The sequence below is a fragment of the Mesitornis unicolor genome, unplaced genomic scaffold, assembly GCF_000695765.1.
Source record: "Mesitornis unicolor isolate BGI_N332 unplaced genomic scaffold, ASM69576v1 scaffold32906, whole genome shotgun sequence".
NCBI lineage: Eukaryota > Metazoa > Chordata > Aves > Mesitornithiformes > Mesitornithidae > Mesitornis > Mesitornis unicolor.
In genome coordinates this window covers 7,390-17,987 of record NW_010189674.1, presented here as the reverse complement: position 1 = coordinate 17,987, position 10,598 = coordinate 7,390, and the positions used below count along the sequence as shown (strand labels likewise).

At 52.6% G+C, this 10,598-nt stretch overlaps 1 protein-coding gene across 1 annotated transcript in view; it reads right to left on the bottom strand.

The window, feature by feature from the left end:
• UNC45B (unc-45 homolog B (C. elegans)) overlaps positions 1–8,931 on the bottom strand; it is a 9,650-nt gene extending 719 nt beyond the window's left edge. Inside the window, exons 1-17 of the mRNA XM_010186154.1 lie at positions 8,770–8,931; positions 8,245–8,281; positions 7,758–7,933; positions 7,508–7,597; positions 6,880–7,047; positions 5,741–5,909; positions 5,306–5,476; positions 4,316–4,487; positions 3,697–3,997; positions 3,207–3,301; positions 2,524–2,665; positions 1,975–2,115; positions 1,677–1,804; positions 1,380–1,446; positions 956–1,069; positions 598–713; positions 114–239 (exon numbers count right to left, since the gene is read on the bottom strand). Of these exons, the coding sequence (XP_010184456.1) occupies positions 114–239; positions 598–713; positions 956–1,069; positions 1,380–1,446; positions 1,677–1,804; positions 1,975–2,115; positions 2,524–2,665; positions 3,207–3,301; positions 3,697–3,997; positions 4,316–4,487; positions 5,306–5,476; positions 5,741–5,909; positions 6,880–7,047; positions 7,508–7,597; positions 7,758–7,933; positions 8,245–8,281; positions 8,770–8,931 (2,375 nt within the window). The remainder of the gene's footprint in view (positions 1–113; positions 240–597; positions 714–955; positions 1,070–1,379; positions 1,447–1,676; positions 1,805–1,974; positions 2,116–2,523; positions 2,666–3,206; positions 3,302–3,696; positions 3,998–4,315; positions 4,488–5,305; positions 5,477–5,740; positions 5,910–6,879; positions 7,048–7,507; positions 7,598–7,757; positions 7,934–8,244; positions 8,282–8,769) is intronic.
• Between the last annotated feature and the right edge of the window lie 1,667 nt (positions 8,932–10,598).

The following is a 10,598-nucleotide window of genomic DNA, read 5'->3' as shown; positions in this document are numbered from 1 at the left end:
CCGCTTTTGGACCTGAAAAAAACCACAACCCCATGGTATCCATAAACACCACATTTAGTCCTCATGGCAGGGGCTCACAAACGGGTGCACGGAGCCGAGTGTGAGGCACCCCGCGAGTTACCTCCTTGTTGACCACCAGGTTGCACATGCACTCGGTGGCTGCCTGCCGGAGCTGGTCGTGATTCTCAAACATGTAGTTCTCAATATCTGGCAGGGCCTTCTCTTTGACTATCTTCATCCTGCGTTCAACAGCAGTCAGGTGAAATACATCACTGGACAAGCAATAACCAACTCATGAAATATTCACTGCAGACAGGGAAGGGCTTGAAACAAATCATTGTTCACAGCACTGGAGATCCTGACGTGTTTTATCCCCTAACTAATACAGATGGGATTCATGGCTTTCCTCTTTCTGGAGGAAAATGTGCCACCCTCCTCTTCCTGGCTGATTTAATGAACATTTTATCTCTGAGACCTCTGTCACTCTGCCAAAGGCAGCTCAGACTGAACGCTCTTCATATTTTCAAGAAAAGTGCTGAACTGAAATTTGCGTGTACTTCTAGGGAAGAAAGAGCGACAAAAATCAGTTAAACTCACCGGAGTTTGTCACTTCTTCCTGAAAAGTTGGTGAGACCCAAGAGAGCCTCATAATTCTGGAGGCCGTCTCGCTCGGTGTTCAGGAGGCTGATGAGCGGCCTCACCACCTCGTACACCTGAGGAGAGAGGGCACGGCGCTGCTTTTCCAGCCTTCACATCTCGGCAGTTTGCACTTGCTAAAGGAATTACCAGCTGGGGTTGGTTTGTTTGGTTGGGGTTTTTTATTTGTTTGGTTGCTTTTGGGGTGTTTGTTTGTTTTGTGGATGTTTGTGGGGTTTTGGGGGTTGGTTTGTTTGATTTTGGGTTTTCATTTGTTTGTCTGAGGTTTTTTTTGCTTGTTTTTCTCGTTAAAGCTTACCCTCTCCCCTGGAAATGCTATGTCTGGGTTGGAGATCGCAGCGATTTTGGCCAGAGCGTGAGAAGCCTTTATCTTGCCAACTTCTGTGCCTTCCACAGCCAGAGGAATCAGGGCCTGGTGACACATGGGACAGCATTCAGTGCCTCTGAGGAGACTCACAGGATTGCCCCAATACACCAAAATAAGTTAAAAATATACTAAAGCTGTGTCTGTCGAAATGGGTCTGGGGTGCAGCACACAGTGATGTCTTGCTTTTCTTCTCAAATAGGCACCACACCAGAGCTTGTAGCCCACACCCAGTTGTTCCAAGAAGACCAAATCAGCTCATGCTTTTCTGTCACCTCCCCTCACTGTAAACCCATTGCAGGCTCTGGACAGACTTTAATGGCACATCAGGGTGGGCTGCAGACAGAGAAGTAATCACCTTTCCACCGCCTTGAGCGACGATGGTCCCGCGGTCCTTGGGGTCTTCACACAAGGCAAGAAACACCCTGCAGAAGCACAGCATCACTCAGTGAAACAGCCACGGGGGAAGGCAATAACCCCCGTCCTGTATGCAAGGGGGCTGAAGTTTCGCAGGGGTGCCAGGTCCCCCAGGTAAATTCCAGCCGTTGAACCCAGAATGCACCACCCCACGAAGCAAGGAGCCTGCCCAGGTGCCCATCTCAGCGGCACAGGGGCTGGGCATTGCTCCTGGCTCCCACAGCAGCAGTGAAGGCACCTGGCGATGAGCTCCTTGCTCTGCTCCGTCAGGATGGCGCTGTCTGCCTTCACCATGCAGGCCAAGGCGGAGACAACGCCGGCTTTCAGCAACCGCTTCACCCGCTTCACCACAAAATCCTTCTTGTCCTGAAAGAGGAGGACATTGGAAAGGGATCAGCCCCGGGCGTTTGCCATCCTGATAACTACAGCCACCCCTGAGTGGAGAGCAAAGCAACCTCAGCCTCAGAGGTGGGAGACACAACGTTTGTGATGATGGCTACAGAAAGAAATTTGCTTCCTGGCTGTAGACAACCCACCTTCGGGTGCTCCTCCGGCACGTGCTGCTTGGAGAATTTGGCCAGTTGCACCAGCTCGGGGACCAGCTCCTTGGTGTCGTAGCTGTTGGTGCAGTTCACCAGCACAGAGGCCACAGAATACAAGACAGTCTTGTCGCTTGTCTGCGCAGAAAAAGAAAAGCTTATGTGAGGGTGAGGGGCATACAGCAAGGAAACAGGTCCCTTGGGACTGCCATCCTGGTGGTTTGCACTAACTGAAGTGTTATCTCCAGCTTTATATAGCCCGTGGCAGGGAAAAACCAAAGTTTTTATGGTCAAACAGGATGTTTGATGTCATCAGATGCTGTCAACACCGCGATGCCTTTGGTTCTCATGCAGTGGCTGAGGGTAAAGGTAAGAGCAACCTTCCTCAGCCGTGGGAGAAGAGCAGGATAATAACAACCTTGAGCTGTCTCCATGGCACGGGCAAAACTGCACCTTTGCTAAACCAGAGGTGAGGGGTTGGGGTCGCAGCTCCTGGGAGACCTCAGTGCTACCAAAGGAGTGAGGGAAGAAGGTAAGGAGACAGACCTTGGCCAACTCAAACATAGCCTGAAGGGCTGGCTCATCTTCAACGAAGTCGTCTTTCACGTCTGCATCAAGGGTGAGGTACGACAGCCCTTCCACAGCCCACTTCCTGGTCCGGGCATCAATGCTGGTGTTGCACAACCATCTGGAAGAGACAAAGACATTCACGTTGCCATCTCGGGAGCCAGGGCTGATTTCTCTGGGAAAAGAGGAGGGAAACCCCAGACGTTTCAGGCCTGAATGTGCGCTCAGGTTTTGCTGCAAGCTCCTAAAGACTCTGGGTGCTTCCCTTGAGACATGACCTCCCTCCCGTGGCCCAATTTAGGGGATCGAAATGCTGCAGGGACAGCCAGACCAGGCCTCAGCACTGTCTGCCTTCACCATCACCTGAAACACGCGATGCTTTGCTACCTGGTGCAACGATCACCCATTCACTCGCTTCCTAACTGGATCCCACACCTCCTTGGTTGGTCCACCTGGTAAATTCACCTTCATAAAGTATCGGTTCATGTTCTAGATAGCACATGGGGAGCGAGTGAGGGAGAAGGCTTCTCTGGTTATGGAGGCAGGAGGAGTATGTGGCTGCTTATAAAGGAAGGCAATGCACGGGCAGGATCTCTGGGGAGAGGATCACGTTGTGTTTTGCAAAGTATGGAACAACAGAAGGGAGAAGTCAGATCACTCACTTTCGGCACTGCTTGGCTAACTTCTCCGTGGAGCCCTCAGCAAACTGCCGCAGTCCATAATCGGTGCCTCCTGCTGAGCCCAGCTTGCAGAGACCCTGAGGAGGATGAAGAGGACACATCAGTGAGAAAGGCTCTTTAATCCTCTAGTACTGCTGCCCCAAAGCAGCCCAATCCCATATCTAAAGTCTGAACTCAGGTCCAATAAAGAGGAAGCATCCTAATACCCAGTAGATTGTTCAGCTTGTGGCACTGCAAAGTGAGGTTTTGTGCTCTTATTTGATGTCTTTAATGGAAAAAACAGTTTTGCCTTCAAAGTTACCAATAATCCATGTGCTCTCCCACTCTGCCATCTCCCCTTTCCTTGTAGGGGAACCCATTCCCCAGCTGAGTTGAGTGAACCCAACACATTCCCAGGACCTCCCTCCTCTCCAGATCCAGGGTTAAGCTGGTGAGCAAGGCAGGCGATAGAGGCAGGGGCTGCAATTCTTACCACCAGGGCTCGGATCTTGATCTTCTCATTCTTGGTCTTCTTGTAGATCTCCTTCAGGAGCGTCACTCCGTTGGTGATGATGAAGGTGGCCCGGCTCAGCTTGGTGGAGGCGTGGATGAGGGCTTCCACAGCCACCAGCTGGTCAATCTCCCTCTCGGACCCACACAGGGCAACCATCATCTCCATGATCCCCTTCATGCCAAGCAGCTTGTTGCCCAAGTCAAAGGGCCCCTGCAGGACTCCGGACACCATCTGGATGGCGTGGAGCGTCTTATCCATGTCCTGCGGGTCGATTTTGCTCCTGCGTGGGATAGAGAGAGTCAGCATGGGAGCAGTAACCGCTCACAGTTCTCATTCCCTTGGACAGGGAACGTCCTCCCTCAGACCAGGAACTGAGCTCCACTGCTGACATAGATAGGTATTTGGGACACAGCTGAGCCCAAATTCATGCAAAGGCTGTGATCCAGCAGGTAGGAGTGCAATGCAAGGATCCCAGCTGAAGGATCTCAAGCAAATCACTGTCTCCCAAGGCATCAATTTGGCATCTAAGGGGACTGCAAGTGGCTCATCTTGTTCTTATCACCTCCCGTGTCCCTGGGCCAGCTCAGCCCCCACTCACTTGATGTACTCCTCGCAGATCACCCGGTAGTTGTCACGCTCCGGGTCGCAGCGCAGGTCATCGTAGAGTTTATTTAGGAGGACGGAGGCAGTCAGCTGCGTGTTCTCCGTCAGCGGCAGGCACTCGGGCATCTCAGGAATCTGGCCCACCACTTTCAGTATCTTTTTTAAGCCTGGAAACAATGGAGTGATGCAGCTGTTAGAGGGGAGAAGCTCTGCACAGAATACACCGTGCTGTTTATTGGTTTCTTGCAATAAAATAGCCCAGATTTGTTGGTTTTCAACTGCTTTGCAGCCTAATCACGTAAGTCTTGAACAAAGGCAGCGCTCGGATATCTACTGGGGAGGAGCTCCTCCTGCTGAGATGACAGGTTCGCAGTATCGGGCTCTTATCCAGCTCCCAGGGTGAGATAACCAAAACTGCATTTGGTCCCTGGCTGGATCAGTTATTTTTGTCAGGAGGCATCAAACCTACCGACCTCCAGGGCTGGGGAAAAGTCAGAGACTTCCCAGTGATTCTGGATGTCCTGACCCTCCTTTTGCCAAAGTGCTATTAAATAACTTCCACCAACAGACACGTGCATTGGAATTGGTATAAAAACACACCCTCAAATTCCTCACCCCTTCCTGTTTTAGGAATTACCAGGTTAAGGATCCAGTAAGCTCAGCAGGAGCTAATTTCATACTAATGACTAACAATTTAGCCAAACCAGATCCCCCTAACGTTAGCAAATGCATTGGAATAAACTAACCAGGGAAGTTAAGTCAGTTCTTTAGAAACTGGATAATTCCTGTTCTCATACACAGTTTTGTTCTCTTAATCTTAAAACTGTGTCCTGTTGGTAAGTGTATCCTTGCTCCGGGATTGCACACACCCAAAAAAGCCAGAGAGGATTCATCTGATAGAGAGGATCAGTTCTACAGGTATTCAGGCAAGAATACACAGCTCCACATCTCCCAAAACAGAACGGGACGGAGGGGAGGGACTCACCATTGTCGATGACAAAGATCGTCCTGCTGTTGTCGTGGTCTTTCAGGTCCTTCCTTGGTATATTCTTGTTGAGGAGGTTGAGAGCTCGGTCTCGTCCCTGCCCAGACACTTTCTTACTGACCAGCATATCCAGCAAGCGCATGGTGATCATCCTCAGATCTTTTTTAGTATCTATACAGAGCAAGGCAGTAGCAGCCAGTTACAAGAAATTCTCTTCGAAAGCAGCTGAAAGCAGCCAAAGCCGTCACAGGGCTGGAATGGAGGTATTCAAGTGAACACCACGAAGGTAAGAGCTGTGCGCAGGTCGTTATCCTGGACAGCTGCAGGATAAAGGCCCCACTTCCCCAAAAAGCAAGGGAGGAGGTGGGCATCCCAGGAGCAGAGCCCCCAGCTCTCCTCCAGCGAGGCTACAGGAGCAGCACCCTGCAGCATTACCCAGCACGACGGCCTCCTCCTTCCCGTGGTGCTCCTCCTTCCCCTGGCCCAGCAGGCAGTCGGTGATGCTCTGCAGGAGGTTGCAGACGGCCAGCGAGATCTCTTCGTTGTCTACCGACATCCACAGGCAGATGCTGTCGATGCCCAGGTAATGGAGAATGGCGGTGGCCTGGCCCCAGAGAGGAGAGAGCAGGGCGGCCATCAGCGAAGGGTTGGAGCCTTTCCCCTCTGTGTGCTTTAGAAAGGGCAGCCTCAACTCATACAAATAAAGTGTTTTCCTGGGTGGATCCTGACTCATCCTTATTTTCATCCTTATTTTCATTTATAATAAGACAACTCCTAAATTCCAGAGTTGCCAGCGATGCTACCGACTATTTCCAGAGGATGTTGAGGTAAGCATGGTTGGGTTTGGAAGGAGTCGTTACCAGAGAAGCCCAAGAGACCTGCAGTGAAGGACGTGGATTTGACCCAGCCATGCTCACCACCACTTGTGGTAACAACTCGGTAAAAGTTTTACTTCACCAGCCCACATGAAGGCACCACAGGGAACACGTACACAGCTTTGACCCCGGAGATCAGCAGCACAGAAACAAGGCAGTTTCAGTAGTCTGTATTAATCCCACTTATTTGTAATTTTTTTTCCCCAGAATTTAAAATTTTACTTGTAGGGTTGACTTTTTTCCCCCAGTGCTCACAAACATCGTGATCTGCTGCAATTTTATAAATGTTTATAAATATTTCAAGGGTGAGTGTCACGAGGATGGAGCCAGGCTCTTCTCGGTGACAAACAATGACAGGACAAGGGGTAACGGACACAAACTGGAACACAGGAGGTTCCACTGAAATTGGAGAAGAAACTTCTTCTCAGTGAGGGTGACAGAGCCCTGGCCCAGGCTGCCCAGAGAGGTTGTGGAGTCTCCTTCTCTGCAGACATTCAAAACCCGCCTGGACGCCTTCCTGTGTAACCTCATCTGGGTGTTCCTGCTCCGGCAGGGGGATTGGACTGGATGAGCTTTGGAGGTCCCTTCCAATCCCTAACGGTCTGGGATTTGTGATTCTGTGATTCTGTGACTCTAATTTTCCACTCCCCCAGGTGCAAGGCAATAGCAGCGAAGGCCCTGAGCACCCACATCTCTTACCCGAGCCTTGTGCCCCGTGCACATTCCTGAAAGCGTCCTCACGGCCGCCAGGATCAGCTCCTCATTTTTGGTTTCGATCAGCTGCAGCAGCAAGCTGACCCCGTTGTTCTGGAAAATCCTCTCGGCACCCGCTTCCTCCCGCCCCAGGACTATGAGGTTGTTGGCAGCCTGGGTGGGAGACACAGGCACAGCCCTGTTAGCAGCCCCCAAAACACCTCCACGCAGTGCTGGGGTGTTCCAGGGGGAGCTGTGGGGTGGGCATCTCCCGAGGGATGGAGGGCTGCAGCTCTGACCCCCAGGGGCAATTTCTCCAGGTCCATCTGGGACTGGATTTGCTCTGCCCAGGAGAAGGGGGTCACTGCTTGGGGGGAAACATGGAGACGGTGGCAGAAGTTGGGTCTGATCCCACCTTTGGTATTTTGGGAGGTTGCTGCACCTTCCCCCAGCGCAAGGGTGATGCCTCAAGGGCTTTTCCCCTCTTGGTGGTGTCTCCCAGTGCAGTTCATCTCCCAGTGCCTTCCCTCATCCCCATCTGGGAGAGGTGGGGAAGGGAACACAGCCTTTTGCTCCTCAGGGCGGCCTCTGACATTAAACAGCAGCAACTTGTCCTGTTCAGCCCAGTGCTCACCTTTTCTCGCTTTTCTTTCTCGCTGTTCTCATCCAGCAGGATCTCAAACATCTTCTGCACCCTCAGGTCCGTGGAGAACTGGATGCGCAGCTGTGCCAACAGAGAACGTGCGGAGCATCAGAGGGAGAAAATCAAAGAGCGATTTTCCTTTACCACTCTAAGGACACCACAGACCCTTCAACCACAGGCAATCTAAGCCGAATAACAAGACAGGGGCCACTTCTCAGCGAGCATCAGTGACCGCAGTTACCTTCTCCTGGATGTCGGCCCCCAGGCGCCTCAGCGTCTCCTGGAAGTTCTTGTTGCGGGGTTCGATGGTGGCACATTTCTGCGCATCTTTGAACGCTTGGTCCAATTTTCCGAGTTTTTCCAGAGCCTGGCTGCGCCGGTACAGGGCTTTGATATCCGAAGTGTTGATGTCGATAGCTGGGAAAGTGACGCAGAACACCGGGCGTCAGAGTTTGCTTCGTGGGAATCCTCTGGGTAAACCGTGATTTGCTCTACAGCAGCTACAGCTCCTTGAGACACAATTAACGCTGTGAGCGAGCCGGTACCCAATTAGCACCAACTGCCCCAACGCACCGAATTGTGCATCTTCTTGTGAACTCCTCCACTAACTCCCTTGACTAACTCGGGTGTTAGCACACATCGAGAAATAAGACCACAGGCCCCAAAAGCAGATGTGTGAGCAGTGCCCAGTAACGCAGCTCTCCTTTCCCAAAACAGCCCCTCCTTACCTCTGGATGCATCTGAGGCCGCCTTGGCGTATTCCTCCTGTTGAACCAGAAGGGAGGAGAGATTCCTTAGCAGTGGAAGAGCAGGGCATGTCCCCACTGCAACCTTTCTGTGCCCACTCACTAACTGAACACCTGGTAAAACCAGCAGCAGGTTCTGGAAGGAAAGATGGGGGCTTGGGTACCCTTTAATGGGGGGCAGGAAGGGGAAAAGGGCAGGGGTGCAGGTGACAGCGTCCGCTGACGGTGATGGGAGCGGGGACTCCCAACGCCTGCCTGTGTTTTGTTCTGGTGTCACTTCTGCGTCAGTGAAAATTCAGGAACATACAAGCAACCTGCTGCAATCCCACAGGAGTCTGGGACCCAAGGTTTGGACTGATGGTCGACACCGAAGCAGAGCAGCAGCTTTACAGCTCCAGGACAAGCCCAGAACAAACCATTTCAGACCGGTTTGCAAACGCCTCATTCAATAACTGGACAAAGCACCCTTGGCTGCCTCCCTCCCCTCGGGCACTGCCGTTTTCTCACCTTTTTGAGGAAACACAACGCTCTGTTCCTGTACAGCACCGCCTGCAGCGCCTTGTCCTTGTTGAGCTTTATGGCCTGAGTGTAGCTCTGCACTGCTTTCTCATAGTCGCTGGCCTGAAAATATTTATTGCCCTCCTCTTTCAGCTGGATGGGGTCCTCCATGTGGAGAGCTTGAAGGAAAAACATCGATTTGTGTCCCATTTTCAGCAGCCTGTATCAACAGGGTCGCTTGCCTACTCCATCAAGCTGAGCTGCACCACGAGATCCACACATAATTAACACACGCGTTAATAAAAGCAGCTTACCAGGCTGAAGAGTTTGGAAAACAAAGACCTAAATTGCTCCTTGAGGCTGTGGCTTCTCAGCAGCTTTTCCCACGGCTGTAGATCCTTAGGAGTCAATTAATAAAAGCAATAAAACCAACCAAAATAGGAGTAATTAAAGGAGCCCACCGAGGGTCTGCGCAGCTCAGGAATGAGCTCGCCTCCCGCTCCAAGTTTGGGCAGGGCCTGGCAGCTCCTGCTGCCTTTCAGTGTCACCTATCACCACAGCCTGTCCCCCTCCTCGTCCCCCCATGCTATAAAGTGTCCGGGCAGGGCTGCGAGCCAGGGCTCCAGCAGCCAGCCCAGCTTTGGGGGGGGCACCAGTGTGTGGGCAGCACCTCCCTGCAGTGAGAGGGGGTCCTCTCCCACCCGCAGGGGCAAATCCCAGCTTCCCTCTACTCAAAGAGCTGCGTGGGGCATAGGGAGCACAAGTAAGGGTTTTCGTGCCAAAAAGGCCTCTAGCTGGGGTGGCTGAGCCCCCCTCCCCTGGTGCTCAGACCCTCTTCCCTCTCTATTTTGGGAAGCATGAGACAGCTGAGTCCTGGGACAAGCGGCTCCGTGTCAGCAGCTGCGGCAGCACCCAGCACCTTCCAGAAGGCGCCGGCACAGGGAGGCGACTTGCACCCAGCGCTGTCCCCTCCCTGCAGGGCCTCAGGGAGCCCACCCACGTCCGGCAGTGCCAGGTCCCCTCGTGTGGCAGCCCACCGCACTAACACAGATGCCTGTACTGGGAGATACTGGTCCACTGCTGCGATGAGTGTCTCAGGTCTCAGCTTGAGTGACACCAGCGGGCAGAGCAGCACTGAGCTCCTAAAGAGCTGAGCCCTTCAAGCCCCATGTTCCCAGGGGGCAGCGTTAATCAGGAATTCTGCTTTGTGACTTATGTCCCCCCAAAATGCGGGCCTTGCCATCCCAAGTGTACTTATGAGCGTCCCAGCTAAGCAGCAAATGGGAGAACTGGTGGTAGAGGTTGGGAAATGACCGAAGGGAGCATGGGCTGACCAGCATCTCCTTGGGGTAAAGCTGCACATAAACCCTTCTAGAGCTGCCCCAAACCCCTAACGCAAGTTTACGGGAGCTAAAGTGTGCATAATGCTCAGGATCATCCCTGAAATAACTTTGGAAGTTATAATCACAGAATCACAGAATCCCAGACCGTTAGGGATTGGAAGGGACCTCCAAAGCTCATCCAGTCCAATCCCCCTGCCGGAGCAGGAACACCCAGATGAGGTTGCACAGGAAGGCGTCCAGGCGGGTTTTGAATGTCTGCAGAGAAGGAGACTCCACAACCTCTCTGGGCAGCCTGGTCCAGAGCGGGTAGATGAGGTACTTAGGGATATGGTTTAGGGGGTAGACAGGAACGGTTGGACGTGATGATCTCGGAGGTCTTTTCCAACCGAGCCATTCTGTGATTCTGTGATTTGCTCCACTTTGCTGCTGCTCTTAAGCTGGCTCCCCCAGTTGCTCCCCCAGTATCCCCAGTGCTGTTGCAGACTGGGGATCACC